Source organism: Mobula birostris, chromosome 20, assembly GCF_030028105.1.
Source record: "Mobula birostris isolate sMobBir1 chromosome 20, sMobBir1.hap1, whole genome shotgun sequence".
NCBI classification, from domain to species: domain Eukaryota; kingdom Metazoa; phylum Chordata; class Chondrichthyes; order Myliobatiformes; family Myliobatidae; genus Mobula; species Mobula birostris.
In genome coordinates, this window is record NC_092389.1 from 7,530,979 (window position 1) to 7,547,479 (window position 16,501).

Sequence of the window (16,501 nt, forward strand, 5' to 3'; positions counted from 1 at the left end):
TGACAATTAGCGATGAGCAATACATACTGACAGGTCCCAAATATGTTTTTTTTCTAAGTCCTTTCAGGCAACTACAGGTTCTCCCCAGTGTATGGGTTTCGTTCTTGTGAGCTCTTTTGTAACTCAAACAATTCACAAGTCAGAAGTGCGACTGCAAGCTAAGTTCTCATACGGTACATGATGCCCACAGCACTGCAGCATGTGGCAAATCTATCCCAAACACTTGCTTGTACATATGAGTTGTACGTAATTCACGGTTTGCAAGACTAAACTTCTAGCACTTTTCCCTAAGATTCCTTATGTAAACAGGGCTTTTTGGACCAATTAAACATGATGTGAAAACAAGGAACTGAAGTTCCCACCTGACCTTAAACTTGAAGAATTTGAGGACCTCGGCGATATCAAAGTTCAGATCTTCACACAGCATATCCCCAGCAATCTGGAAATACAAAGCTTGTGATATTAGAATATTTCAAGCATGCATGCACAGCCTCAAAGTGTCATCATCTAAGGAATACGTACCACCATGACATCATCACTGAACTTCTTGCTACTGACCACCAACTCAAAGTCAGCCACAGCACCCAACTGGGTTTCATTGGTAGTTGAGCCATCATTAATAATGTTTTCTGTTGGGAAGTCATTGGCAGTTGCCCATCGCTCATAGTACTTGTATCTGAAAGTGAAAAGTGCAAGTTAAATCCAAAGTTGCAGAGTGGATATATTTCAGCTTCATTCAATACTTAAACTTACTTCAGCCCATCACCCCTACTAGATGCCAACAGCAGCTCGCCAGATCCTTCCTCTCCCAGGAGTGAGGTCTTTGGAGCGTCTGTTGCCGTTTCTGTAGCTCTGGATTTTTAACAGGATGGGGTTGCTAGCCCCATGGCCACCCCTACTCCTTTCACAGCCGGGCTTGGGGCCGCACATGGCAGAGTTCTGCATTACAATGTATCATATCAAACCTTCCCATTAATTTAATCTGCCAAAAACTCACCCACTCTGAGTTATTGTGTTAAATCTACTCACTGCCTTAACTGGATTCCAGCTTGTAAGACATTTCTGTGTCTTTTATTTGACGTCTATTTTGCCTACACAATAAATCAGGCTGGCTGTCTCATGGTGAGTAACTCTGTCTCTGTCCCTTGCCCCGGCACCATCTACAAATCATAAAAGTGATGCAATCGCCCCACTTGTGTGGATGAAGCTTCAAGAATTCAGTTAAGAAATTTGACACTGATCTGAACAAGTTAAGTAACCGTGGTAAGTAACTATGATTACACATCTGCACAATGCACTGTGGTAACAGGGCTGACTTTTGTCAGTCACACATTACAAATCCATGACTTGAAGACGGAAAAGTGGCATGAGAACGCAACCCTCTCTCACTGACACTCCCTCACTCTCCCCGGGTTAAAAATCAGAAATTCCCCTCCTCACAGTGCTTTTTTAAAATCCCTTCACCACTGGGACTGCAGAGCTTCCAGCAGGCAAATCAACACTCTCTTAATGGCAAGTAGAAATGGACTGGAAAGGGTGATTCTGCAACATTCCATGAAATACTATACAATACCCTCAGTTAGACTTCTAGCTGGTAACTCACTCCCATGTCTGACAACCTACAGCTTCCCTCTGACTAGATTCCAGCACGCAATTCACTTTTTTTTTTGCTCAACTAGTACATAGTCTGAAAAATGCAAAATGGATCCCAGCCAAATTTACTTGTCCTGCCTCAGATACTTACATTTTATTCATTTTTGAGCCCCACCCTCACTCTTTCCCGGCTGAAATTTAGCTGAAACTATTTATCTTCCTGTTAATGGCCAAGCCTATTTTCCTCTCTGTAGGTGCTACCTGGCTCTGATACTTTCCAAAGCTTCTTTCTTTTGCATTTACAGCAGACAGCATTTGACTTGGACTTTACTTCACCCGTGATCTGAGCAACGGAACAAACACACTCACTTGTCTGCATTTGTGACGAGGTAGACTTCACTGATGAGGTTACGCCTGCAGACAGAACAGAGGAAATACGTATATATGCAAAGTAAAACCATGATGAAGGTATATAGAAAAAAGAACGGTCTTAGAAACCTTCACAGCCTCAAACATCAGAAGTGCTTATTATACTTTTTTGAAAAGTGCTGTAGTGTGGAAAACATGGCTGCTAGCTTCTACAGATCAAGATCCAATTAAAACAACAGGGTACATGATTTAATGATGTAATTTGAAGCATATGCATGGGTCATGACATCAGGGAGCATTCTTGTCCAAAATAGTGTCATAGGGTTTCTCTTTGCTCTCATCTCATCTGAAAATTGCCTTCAAGAACACAGCATTTCTGGAGACTTCCGGTAGAGCTCATGGAGTGAAGTCGTGTTCTTGACTCGCTCCATTACCTCTGAGTTTTTTTCCTATGATCAGCTAAATTTAAGCTAACCATTAAGGCATCGACTTTTATAATACTTTGAAACAAATTGTGTTTTTTGATATTCGGATGCTTTTACGGTCTGCTATGTCTAAGAACGGGAAAAATGGGAAAGACGGCAAACCTCCGGTTAGACCGAAAGGTACCGATCTTCCTCCAACTGAACCACCGTTAACTTTGAAAGCTATATCGGATCTAATTCAAATGGAAATTTCAACCTCTATAACAGAGCTGATTAATGCGGAAATTTCAATTAATCTCCAGAAAATTGCTGATGCAATCGATAAAATGCAAACACCTATCACGGAACATCAGTCTGCTATATTTAATCTTCAAAAATCCACGCAACAAAATGAACTCAAGCTGGGGAAAATCGAAGAAACAATTACTGCAATGAAGAAAAAACTTGACTTTCTGACTTTTTAAAAACTCTGACTTAGAATCCAGAATGCGACGGCAGAATATTCGAATTATTGGTATTCGGGAAGCTGCTGAATCTGACAACCCTATAAAGTTTTTTTCTCAACTTCTAAAAGATGCATTTCCCACCGTATTTTCTGACCAACCACCGTTATTGGATCGGGCTCACAGAGTTCCATCATATTCGTCTAAGTCAGATAAACCTCGGCATGTTATTTTACGATTTCATTACTTTCAAGACAAGGAGAAATTGCTTCGATTCGCTCGACCTAAGGGTTACATTGATTTTTTGGATCTTTATTTTCGATTCGTGGAAGACTTCAGCAAACAGATTCGGGATCAACGGGTTCGTTACAGATCTGGGATGTCGGAACTCTACCAGATGGATTTAAAACCAGTGCTGCTTTACCCAGCGCGTTTAAGGATTTGCACGCCTGATGGGGCTCCCCGTTTTTTTGATTCTCCATCAGATGCCCAGAGTTACCTGGATCAATTTTCATCTTCAACATCTTAATCGTAATTTTTAATTATCTCTGTTTGATCAGAGGCTGTTAATCTGTTGGGTTTAATTTTTTTTTGCTTTATATGGGCAGAAAAGTTTATTTTTGGTTTAATTAACATGGTTGCCAAACTTTTTTTTCAACTGCGTCATTCCTTCCTTTTTCCCTGGGGATTCTGGGTGGTTATTCCCTCAGCATCATTTCACGTATTTCCTTTGAGACCTTAAAGTTTGTAGTTTTCAAATATACTTTTTGTAGTTTTTCCTAACTAGGCTATGTTAATTATCTCGTTTCTTTTTTTTTTGTTTAATCATAGGGTCTGTTGTTCGTTATGGTTTTCTTTATATTTACTGGCTTTTTCTTTGTATTATATCGTGTTTGTCTTAATTGGTCTTTTTTTTATTCCTTTACTGTTTTATAATTTTAGCTGATTTTTTTATATTTACACTTTTTTTTAGTGAGCATCTATCAGAAGTCATGGGGGTAGTCTTAGTGCTTGCTTCTTTCTGGCTGGTCTGTTTTAGATTTAGCTTTGAGGTCATGGGGTGGGGGGTGGTGGGAGGGGCTTCACTTTTTAGTTTTTTTCTTCTTGGGCTATTTACATTACCGAAGCATTGGTTGCGTTCTCCTTCCTGTTATCTCTTGTTTGTTCTGTTCCCTTTCCGGGTTCGTGGGTCGGACCTATTGTCAATCCTTTTTTTTGCGGGTTGACCTTAGGGTTTATGGAGTCTAATATTAATTTTGTCTCTTGGAATACTAACGGTCTTAATCATCCAATTAAAAGGAAAAAAGTTTTTAAAGTATTCCGGAGACGTAAAGCACATGTTTTATTTTTACAAGAGACCCATGTGCGGAGGGGGGACAGACTACGTTTTTTTAAATTTTGGAAGGACCAATAGGTCCATTCGAACTCTAACGCTAAGATTCGAGGTGTCTCTATTTTTATAGACCCCTCAGTTACTTTTGTACAACATGATATTATTTCTGATCCGAATGGTAGATTTCTATTGGTTAGTGGACTACTCTTTAATAAAATGGTGGTTTTGGTTAACATTTATGCTCCCAACATGGACTGTCCAGAATTTTATAAATCACTCTTTAATCTGTTCCCGAATTTGAATGGGTTTTCACTAATCTGGGGCGGAGACCTTAATACTTGTTTATCTCCAGTTTTGGACCATTCGGCTCCTTTATGGACCTTACCCAATAAATCTGCAACTTTGATTAACTCATTCCTCTCTGATTCTGAGTCGATGGACATTTGGCATTTTTTGCATCCTCAGGAAAAAGATTTTTCTTTTTTTTCCACATGTTCACTATTCCTATTCAAGAATTGATTATTTTTTTTATTGACTCTCGTCTTATTTCTTCAGTGGTTAAATGTGATTATGACTCTATAACCATTTCGGATCATGCTCCACTTAAGCTTTCTATTAAAATTTTGGCCGATACACAAAATAATAGACAATGGCATTTTAATTCGCTGTTGCTTCAGGACTCGGATTTTGTTAACTTTATGAATGAACAGATTGATCTTTTTTTTACAATTAACTATACAGAAGATATTTCTATGAACATCCTTTGGGATACTTTTAAAGCTTATATTCGTGGTCAGATTATCTCGTATTCTGCTGCTTTGAGGAAGAAGCTGAAGCAGGAGGAGCTGGTAATTGTGGACAAGATTAAGGAAATTGATAAGAAACATGTTACAGCTCCCTCTGAGGAGTTGTATAAACAAAGAATTGAACTTCAAATGGAACACAGTTTATTACTTTCGTCCTCGATTGTAAATCAGTTAAGGAAAACAAGAAGTGAATTTTATGTACATAGTGACAAAGTTGGTAAACTGTTGGCTAATCAGCTGAAGACTAATTATACTAAATTTCAAATTAATCAGATTTATAATCAAAATGATCAACTGATACTTGATCATGCTGAGATTAATCAAGCCTTTTTTGATTTTTATCCTTCCTTATATCAATCAGAGTCTTTACGAGACTCTGAATATATGAATAACTTTTTAGATAACCTAGATTTCCCTAAGATTTTACAGGATATATCTTCTATGCTAGATACTTCCATTACCACTGATGAGATTAAGAATGTTATTTTTTCTATGAATCCGGGGAAAGCTCCTGGCCCTGATGGGTTTACTGCGGAATTTTATAAATTTTTTGCACCTTCATTAATCCCTTGGTTATTTAGGGTTCTGGAGGCTTCATTAAAACTTGGTAAGCTTCCCGAATCCTTCTATAGAGCGTCAATCTCTTTAATATTAAAGAAGGATAAAGATCCTGCTCAATGTGCATCTTATAGACCAATATCTTTATTAAATGTTGATTCTAAAATTTTTTCTAAATTATTAGCAAACAGATTAGAAAAAGCACTTCCTTATATTATTTCGGAAGACCAAATGGGTTTTATTAAAGGTCGTTACTCTTTCTATAACATTCGCACACTGTTAAATATTGTTTACACTCCTTCACAAAATGTTCCTGAGTGCGTTATTTCTTTAGATGCTGAAAAAGCCTTTGACAGAGTAGAATGGCCTTACTTATTTAAGGTGCTTGAAATGTTTAATTTTAGCTCGAAATTTATATCCTGGATTAAATTGTTATATCATTCTCCTATGGCCTCAGTTCGTACTAACTCCCTAAGTTCACCCTTTTATCCCTCTTTCTCGAGGTACTAGACAAGGTTGTCCTCTTAGTCCTTTATTATTTGATATTGCATTAGAACCTCTTGCAATTGCTATTCGAGAATCTCCAAATATTATTGGGATAACTCGGGGCTTAAAGTCCCATAAAATATCACTCTATGCTGATGACTTACTTTTATATATTTCCAATCCTCAAAAATCTATCCCTGCTGCTTTAGATTTATTAGCACAATTTAGTCTCTTTTCCGGTTACAAGTTAAATCTCAGTAAGAGTGAACTTTTCCCGATTAATAAGCAAATTCCCTTGTATCATAACCTTCCGTTCAAATTGATTAATAATTATTTTTCATATCTTGGGATTAAAATTACTTGTAAACATAAAGATCTATTTAAGACTAATTTTTTACCCTTAATTGATCATATTACTCAACTTTCATTTAAATGGTCTCCATTATATTTAACTTTGATTGGTCATATTAATGCAGTTAAGATGTTTATTCTGCCAAAATTTTTATATATATTTCAGGCATTACCGATTTTTGTTCCAAAATCTTTTTTTGATAAAGTTGACTCTAAAATTTCTTTATTTATTTGGCAAAATAAAAACCCAAGACTGGGTAAAATACATTTACAGAAAGCTAAGAGAGATGGAGGTTTAGCATTACCTAACTTTAGATTCTATTATTGGGCAATTAATATTCGACACATGAAATTCTGGTTACTTGACCAAGATACACTATCCATTCCTAAATGGGTAGTATTGGAATTACAATCTGCTCAAGGTTATGCACTTGGCTCCATTTTAGGTTCTTCTCTTCCCTTTGATTTGAAACGCCACAAACAGGTCTGTAACCCGATAGTTAAATATACCTTACGTATTTGGTTTCAATTCAGAAAATTTTTCGATCTTAACCAATTTGGGCTAGCGATCCCCATTTTAGGTAACATATTTTTTCCTCCCTCTTCCACGGATCGTGCTTTTCAAATTTGGAAGACTAAAGGTATTTCACGGTTTTTGGATTTATTTTTAGATGATTCCCTTATGTCTTTTGAACAATTATCTAATAAATATAGCTTACCAAGAATACATTTTTTTAGATATCTCCAAGTTCGAAATTTCCTAAGTACTATACTTTCTTCCTTTCCAATGCTCTCTCCTACATATATTTTAGATATTATAATTAACCTAAATCCATGTCAGAAAGGTGCAACGGCTATTATTTATAATATCATTATGAAACTTAGGAAAGCTCCATTTGATAAGATTAGGTCAGATTGGGAACAGGTATTGGGTTTTATTATTTTGGCGGATGACTGGGTGCAGATTTTACAACTAGTCAATACTTCCTCTATCTGTGCTAAACATTCCCTAATTCAATTTAAAGTTGTCCATAGAGCACATATGTCCAAAGATAAATTAGCTCATTTCTATTCTCATATTAATCCTTTTTGTGACAGATGTCAGGGGGAGATAGCCTCTTTAACTCTTACGTTTTGGTCCTGTCCTACTCTGGAAACTTTTTGGAGAGACATTTTTAATATTATCTCAAAGGTATTGAATATAGATATTTCTCCCCATCCTATTACTGCTATCTTTGGATTACCTAAAATTTCCAGTAATCTTTCTTCTTCAGCCCGTAGAATGATTGCATTTCTTACTTTAATGGCAAAAAGATGTATTTTACAACATTGGAAAGAGATTAATGCTCCAACTACGTTTTTTTGGTTTTCACAGATGATATTATGCTTAAATTTGGAGAAAATTAGAAGTAATCTTTATGATTCTTCAGTTAAATTCGAACAGACCTGGAGACCTTTTATTCAACATTTTCATTTAATGTAATTTTTTTTTCTCTCGGTCCATATTTATATACCCTTGTTTTTCTTTAACTGTTTTTAATGGAGGTCGGGTTTGAGGACGTGATTTTAAGTTCTTTAACTCTACTTGTTACCTAGTTAGCCCATTGCTTTGCTTTGCTTTTTAGTTTAGTTGCACGGTGGGTTTTTTTGGGGGGGGTTTTTTGGGTTTTTTTTTCTCTATTGATATATATAAAAATTAGTATACTATTATATTACCTTGTTATCTTAGGTTTAAATTGCACTGTTTGTATTAATTTTTTTTCTGTATTAATACTTCCTGTAATATATTATATTCTAACAGTGTATTAGTGCCTATATGGTTTACCCTTTGTGTACTTATTCAATAAAAAGATTTAAAAAGAGAACACAGCATTTCTCTTGTCCTGCACTGGAGTTCCTGCCCAAATTTTCCACTCAAATCTCTGGCAGGCTGTCAAAATCCACACTCAAGTCAGAGGCAAGAGGTGGCCATTCAGCCTGAACAAAGATGAAAGGCAGCCAGTTAAACACTCTTGCAACCTGAATCCTAGCATTACTGTGGCACAAAGGGAGCCCCTCCTGACCAGTGGCTTCCAGTAGTGGACTTCAGTTAATTTCAGAGTTCAGGAAATTATTCTTTTGTCAAGTGCCTTCCCTTTTTAAGAAACTGATGGATTCAGTTTTCACCACCTCAACAGGCAATGGATAACTAAGTATTTTCACTCAGTACTTTCCTCCCTCCATTGTAATTTTCACCTAAAATTTTAAATCTATGAACCCTGGCTCGCATCACATCATCTTCAATAAAATCTTACAAATTTCCCTGATGTCAAACACTCTACAGAACTCAGTTCCTACACAAGCATATTCAATCAGCAATTCACACAAAATGCTGGAGCAACTCAGCAGGCCAGGCAGCAACTATGGAAGAGAGTAAGGAATTCACGTTTTGGGATGAGACCTTTCCTCAGGACTCATTTCAATCAGTAATTGAATGATTTAATGAGAAGAGCTTACCTCATCTCCTCAGTGCACATCCAGTGGTCATGCCTCACCTCCTCACCATCCACTGCTTTCAAACCATCTCCTAGATTTGATTATCCTTACACAAATAACTTATTCTGACCAGAAACGTATTTGAAGTTAATACAACTGTAGCTCTTCCAAGCAGAGGAACAATAACAAAAATCCACTCACATATTAACAACTTCCCACCAGAAATCCAAGATCTTCTTCCCACCGACTCCAGGTAACAAAGCCTTTGGGACTCCCTCCAAATGGGAATATAGGCCGGTTGCTTCATTCTGGAAAGAAAATACAAATAACGTCACAGCAGCCTAAATAGCATGTGATCTCTGTTCCTGGTATGTATGAAAGCAGAGATATTAACCAGCGAGTCCACAATAGAACCACTCTCGGTGAAGACCGGCATAAAAACAAGGTTGCATCGTTAAGAAAATTGGCAGGACAATCTTTCTTGCTGCAATGTTGTTTCTTCCCTCTAACAAACTATCAGTAATTAGTCTTACAGCGATGACACTTTCAGAACCCAGATTACCCAAATTTATGTGGTCAAGCTGCGGTATACAGGTGACACTTAAATTTGCGTTCATCAGAAAGGGAGGGCCTAGATATTGTCAACACTTTCATTTAAGTAAATGAGAAGACGGGCCATCAATCCAATATCCACAAAACAAGGGACCTCCACCAACTCACCTTGCTGTGGATTCAGATTTATTTACCGCACGTGCTTGAAAACATATAGTGAAATATGTCATTTGCATTAACAAACTACACAAGATGTGCTGGGGGCAGCCTGCAAGTGAGGCCGCACATTCTGCTGCCAGCACAGCATGCCCACAATGTTCAGCAGAACAGCAGCAAAACAGCTCCTTTTCCTCCTACCCATCCATTCACACACAGACAGGCCTCCAGCCACAGGACAAGATGCCTCAGAATCTTCAGTGGACTTGCAGACATCAGGACTTCAGCACACACCAACTCAGGGGATATGACTATCAGGCCTGTTAGGCCAAAAGGGTAGTGGATCCAGCCAGTTAGGCAGAAAGACGCAAATTCCCCTCATCTCTTTCAAAACTTTGTTTATTAGGACGGAACAGAACAAGCATTAAAATACTCTACACGTGCGCAGGCCCCTGTCATGCATGCCAAAGACCACGGTGGTGAAGACATTCAACCCGGACAAAGATTAACTCTTTACAATGCAGAACCTGAACTTACAGTAACCTCAGAAAATAAAGAGTATGGTGAGACACTGAAAAACATAGCCCATTTACGATATTTTGGGAGCCACGTTTCAGTGCAGACATCAGTGATGAAACATCATAGCCCTCAACAAGCCAGTACCGCTTTTGATCAAATGAGTTTAAAAAGTATTTAAAAGACAAGACTTGAAAGCTTGTGCAAAATGAAATGTCTCCCAGGCAGCAGTAATTCCTGTCCTCCTGTACGCTCCTAGACTAACTACAGCAGGCATCTCATGGCACTGGAAAAATGTCACTAATACCATCTCTGAAAAGTCCTCTGAAGTCACTGGAAGAACAAGCTGGCCGATGTCAGCTCCCAAGCCTCCAGCGCTGCAGCCAGAATTACACATTAGACAAGCTACATCGCTTATATTGATACTGGACTCCTGACATAGACATACTATTCTAAACTCTGTCGTGGGAAAGATTACTGGGTTGACCAAGGAAAGGCTTTGAGTATTTCCTCTGAAAGGGAATCTCTGATCCACGACTGTTCAAAGTGGAGAACAGCTGATTTTGACAGCCTCCAGTCCATACATCAGGAACACATACAGGTCATGGATAAATGGAAGGAGCTGACTACCTCACAAACCTCCTATCTGATCTTCCTATCAGTCACTGTCTGTTCTATCTGTGAATGAGTTTATATATCATAGTTATAGAAGGCTACAGCATAGAAAAAGCACCTTCAGGCCACCGAGTCCACACCAACCATGAACTACCCACACACTCATCCTACATTAATCTTTTTTTGTATTTCTTCTGCACGTTCTCATCATCTCCTGCCAGATTCAACTGCTCATCTACACAGTAGGTGCACTTTACATTGACCAGTTAATCTATGGTTCCTTGAGGTTGTTATAGCTGAGGGTGGTAGTGAGGATAAGCTCCCACTACCTATTAAATGCTCCCAATGACATGCATCTCAAATAGCCTCTGACAACCACGTCCAGCTCCCGGCCTTCACGTGTGGCTTAACTACTAAGCCCAGCAGAATTGTTTCTACTGACAAGAGAAGGGGCAAAGGAGAGTTGCTGACACCTTAAAAACAGTTGCTTCAAGCAGATGGGGCTCGTCAGTTATGGTGGGCAGCTCGTCTAGAAGGAAAACTCTGATCTCAACCCCCCCACTGTCTTGCAGCTATACCCACTCAAAGGGAAGGCTTTGGGAGTAAACCCTGATAGAAAAATCCAGAGCTGGAGCCCCTAAGGCAGTCTTACATTGAGTTCAATGTTGACTGGCATCTCCTGCGACACTGCTGGTGCCAGACTGTATCGGGGTCTGCCGTTCCTTTGGGTTCATCAGATGCACGGAGAGGGGAAGCCTGCTACATGGGCAATAGCTTGCCCTCCATATCGTACTGCCCAGGCTTGCGGATCACATACACAGTTGGAATGCAACATCCACGGTCGACCCTGACTGACAGAGGCTTTACTCACTCACTCAACCGATCAACTGGCATGTCTTTGAGACATGGGAGGAAACCAGAACACCTGGAAAAAATATGTAGTCACAAGAAGAAATTGCAAACTCCACACACATAGCATTCAAGGTCAAGACTGAACAATGGTCTCTGGAGCTGTGAAGCTCTGGCTTCATGACAGTTCTCGTTCCCTATGCACCATCTTCTTCTAAGGCAGTCCCACGACAATAAGTCACTCTTGACCCTGAGATCCTCTGGTTGTCCAAGAACAAGGGCACCATGGTAGGTAGCAGTTAGCGCAACGTTATCATAGCTCGGACCTTTCCGGAGTTCAGAGTTCAATTCTGGCACCAACTGCATGGAGTTTGAACATTCTCCCCTTGAACCGTGTGGGTTTCCTCCAGGTGCTCCAGTTTCCATCTACAGTCCAAAGATTAGTAGGTTGATTGGTCATTGTAAATTGTCCTGTAATTGGGTTAGGATTAGATAGGTGGGTTGCTGGGCGGAGCGGCTCATCGGCCCCAGAAAGGACTGTTCTGTGATTTAACACTAAATAAAAATAAAATAAATTCAGGGAATGAGACTTCCATATTTAATGAAAAATCTTGAGTTTATATAGCACTTTTCAATCCAGAAGCACCTTAGAACCAACCAAGTACAGTTTGAAATGTCTCTACTACAAATAACAAACATGATCAATGATTAGATAACCTGCTTAATGATGTAGTTTTAAGAACATGATAATTATTCTATTTAATCTTGTCAATATTTATCCTACAATTAACAACACTAAAGGTATCAGATTATCCAGTCAGCAGCTCATGGTTCTTTGAGGAAGTTCGCGGGATACAAATTGATTGTTACATTTCCTATATTATTTTAGAGACCATAGAGCATGGTACATGGCTATAAAGTACTTGGGAATGCCCTGAGGGTATAAAAGGCACAATGGAAATGCTAGTTATTTTCTCTCCACACACCAGAGGATGTCCAGCACTTCCCACTTACATTTGGGACCAAACCATTTGTAGCTCACAGTCAAGGTTAAGTTTATTGTTATATGCACAAGAACATGTAGGCACATGTGCAATGAGAAACCCTTGAAGGAGCATTACAGGCATGTAGCATCAGACACACCAACATGTCTCTGATTTGTTCGCAGTCCTACCTAGTAGTACAAAACTAATATTTTTTACTGCAGTTGAACCACCAAATGAAACTTCATAAATCAATCTGTATAAATTCAAGGGATTTTTCCTAGTCAATAATCTCACCACTTGTCTTATTCAAAGTTCTTTCCTGTTCTATTCCAGCAGATTCTACTTTTGTTCAGCAGATCATTGTTCCTTCTTGTTCACCTCCATATTCACTACTATCCAGAGCATGCCCTCTTCTCATTACTACCATCTGGGAGGAAGTGCAGGACCTTGAAGACCCACATTCCACAATTCTGAAACAGTTTGCTACCCTCCGCCAGCAGATTTCTGAACGGTTTATGAACCCAAGACTGTTATTCCATTTTTGTCCATTATTTATTTTTGTAATTTATAGTAATTTTCTGTCTTTGTACTATACTGCTGCCACAAAACAACAAATTTCATGTCATAAACACAAAAGACTCTGCAGATGCTGGAAATCCCAAGTAACACAAAAAAAATGCTGAAGGATCTCAATAGGTCAGGCAGCATTTTTGGAGAGAAATAAATAGTCGACATTTCAGGCCAAGACCCTTCATCAGGACTCATGTCAGCCAAGTCTATAGTAATAAATTTGATTCTGATTTTAGACTCCTTTACCAAATTCTTTCTGATTTCTATAAACTCAATCAGTTGGCATTATTCTTCATGATGAGTCCTGGCAGATCAGGTCTCTCTGCTACCATTCTTACTGGTCTCAAAGGAGGGGAAAACCATTACAAGAGTAGCTGCAACATTACAACTTTCACAATAACATAACCATAAACTGTGTCTGTGTTTCCAAACCTCTTACCCTCTTGCAGTTACATCAGAATTAGAAAACCTGCAGTTTGCCAGCAATCACAACAGGAGCACGGAGTGTTTGAGCCTATAAACACAAGTTTTCCCAATCATTTCACAAATCTGTAGCAAGTTTTGGAAGCATGGCAGCAAACAGTTAAAGTACTTTCAAAAGGAATGATGCATTTAATTGCTAAGCATTAAAGATGAAGTACAGGTTTTTAATATTAGAGACTAACAGAATAACTGAAGGCAATACAACAGCTGCTAAATTTGAGAGATTACAAAATGATTTTGAGGACTAAAATGGTATGGTATATTGGATCTGACGTTTCTAAATATAACTACTTCAGGGACAAGCCTTAACGTGGGTATAGTTAATATCCTTAGAGCTTAACAAAACTCTCACTTGCCACTTTAGTTCTCTAACCAGTGTAGTAATGTGAACAATTCCTGACAGTCTGCTATATGATAATGAGGAATACTTAAGAGATTGAATCACATCACATGGGCAGATTCAAAATCTTAGGACAATTTTCAGTTTTTGAACCACTTGTGCAAAAGCAACTAAGTATTTCTAGTATTTCCATATTTAACACTACTATGCTTTAGACTTAATACTTCTCCCTTCATCCCCCACTGAACAAAGGACAACAGCCCATACTGGCATCCGGGACATAACACAAAGAAACCACTCCCCTGATTGGACAGCTCACATTCCAAAGTACCTGTGATCTCTAACCACAACCCAAACACTGCTTCTACAGAAAGACCATTAAATTTTGCAGTGAAACCTTTCTCAGGGTGTTACACTTGTTATCTGTCCAGTGAGTATTTTAGTAATTAGAACAAAGATTATTCACATAGGTTTCCTATACAACCATTTCAACATCAGTTATCTAGGGAATAGCAATTTAGTTTTATATATGTACACACATACACACAAAATGCTGGACAACTCAGCAGGTCAGGCAGCATCTATGGAGGGAAATAAATAGTCAACATTTTGGGCTGAGATCTTTCATTAGGACTGGCAGTCCTCAAAGATCTTGGCTCAATACATCAACTGTTTATTCTTCTCTATAGAAGTTGCTTGACCTGCTGAGATCCTCCAGCATTTTGTGAGTGTTATTCTGGTTTTCCAGCACCTGCAGCATCTCTATGTCTCTAATAATATGGTAATTATAGCATTATAGCATTTGAACCAATTTTACAAAAATATATGGTTCCAAAAGAGAAAATGGTGCCAGAAACTGAGTCATGGATCTTACCTTATCGAGATGCAGAGAAATAGGAAGGAAATCATAAATAGTAAGGCCTCAGGGCTGAAGGCAGCATCTGAGTTAAAGACACAAGAAGGGCATAGACAATGACTCTTTTGGGGGATTGTCCATGCTCTCTTTGTACACTCACTGTTTGCCCTATCTGCAACTCTTTCCCTTTAGCCCTCAAATCATTCCACCCTCCTCCAAGGCCACTATTCAGTTCCCTTTGAATTGGCAATTGGTAGTTTATTTATTTATTATTGTCACAAGATACAGAGAAAAGTTTTCTTTGTTGCAGGCCATCCAAACAGATTATTCTGTATATTAGGGGGAAAACAAGAGAATGCAACGAAAGTGAAAGTGCAGTGCAGGTGGACAAATAGAGCGCAAAAGCCTTAGTTGAACCTTAATTGCAATGAGTTCCAGTCTACCTAGATTTTTTCTTTTGTCCTATAGGGCTTTTACCGGTCACATTTAGTGCTTCGCTGGGTCTTAGCTAACGCAAGCAGCTACTTATCACTTATAAGGACGGAAGTTATAACAGTCTTGCATATCAATAATGGACGAGATACGGACACTGGTAAAGACTAATCCACACACGGTCTACACTTTAATCGTACCATTTGGCAACAAAATATTTCCAGGCGCCCTGAGCTCCTGAAAGGTGCTGGACAAAAGCAGAGTGCCTTTCCAAAGACACACGCTGCTAAACCGTACCGTAAACTGGATGCTATTGAACCTTCACCCAACACAGAATCTTTGTGCGGGCAAAGGGGAGAAGTGAGGAATGATCGTTTCACCATTTACTGTTTTGTTTACTTTGCAGCCATTCTGTTGAGAAATCTTTAGGTGCGGAAACTCAATCCCTGTTACTTTGGACTTGGCCGCAAATCCTACACACGAAATTAGCGCAGCCACGTAATACCTGTCTGCGTTCGCAGCAACGTTATGCATTTATTTTACAGGGGTTTTCTTTTAGAAAAAAGTATTCCAGAATCCGTAAATGGCGATGTTCTCGGTGAAGTCTGTACGGGGCAAGTGGTGTCTCAACCTTAAACATGGGAGGTTAATAAATATGCCGCACAAAGGCCGAGGAAGCGCAGTCCAGGACGAGCGACAAGAGCAACTGCTCCAGTCCAGCGTGCCGTTATGTCTAACACAGCCCTCAAAAACGAGCTAAAGTGATCAGCACAAGTAGAGCGGTTACTCCGGAAACCTTGAGATGAGTCTTTTAGTGAATTTCAAAAACCAGTGCAATGTTCATAAAGCGAGTTAATTCACCTTGATCTCGCTCTCCAGCAATGTCCCATGTCCAGCAACTAGAAGTACGCAGATCATTACGGCGGCGCCAACAACCAGCTACGTGGCAATTCAATGAAATTATCCACAGCAAAGAGCTTTTTAAACAAATCCACACACTATTCGATCGCCGCCTTTCATTGCACTGCGTCCTGACATCACGGCATACAGGCGGGGCTAAGGTAGCGGCAGGAAAAAGTAATTGCCTTCCCGTTTGCATTATGTATCTCAAGCTCGGGGCAATGAGTTAGTTTGAACTCTACCTCTTTCCTGAACGTAAGAAATGCTAGATATTATAATAATGATTTTTAAAAACTAGACACTAGAATACTACAGCACAGTACAGGCCCTTCGGCTCTCGATGTTGTGCCGACGCATATATTCCTAAAAGATATACTAAACCCACAATACCCCGTAACCCTGTATTT

The 16,501-nt window shown here is 39.1% G+C and overlaps 1 protein-coding gene across 3 annotated transcripts in view; it reads right to left on the bottom strand.

Moving 5' to 3' along the window:
- gkup (glucuronokinase with putative uridyl pyrophosphorylase) overlaps window positions 1–16,204 on the bottom strand; it is an 84,440-nt gene extending 68,236 nt beyond the window's left edge. For all 3 annotated transcript variants that reach the window (XM_072283930.1, XM_072283929.1, XM_072283931.1), the window contains exons 1-5: window positions 16,056–16,204; window positions 9,041–9,147; window positions 1,963–2,007; window positions 523–676; window positions 368–439 (exon numbers count right to left, since the gene is read on the bottom strand). In XM_072283930.1, the coding sequence (XP_072140031.1) occupies window positions 368–439; window positions 523–676; window positions 1,963–2,007; window positions 9,041–9,147; window positions 16,056–16,112 (435 nt within the window). In that variant the 5' untranslated portion in view covers window positions 16,113–16,204. The remainder of the gene's footprint in view (window positions 1–367; window positions 440–522; window positions 677–1,962; window positions 2,008–9,040; window positions 9,148–16,055) is intronic.
- Between the last annotated feature and the right edge of the window lie 297 nt (window positions 16,205–16,501).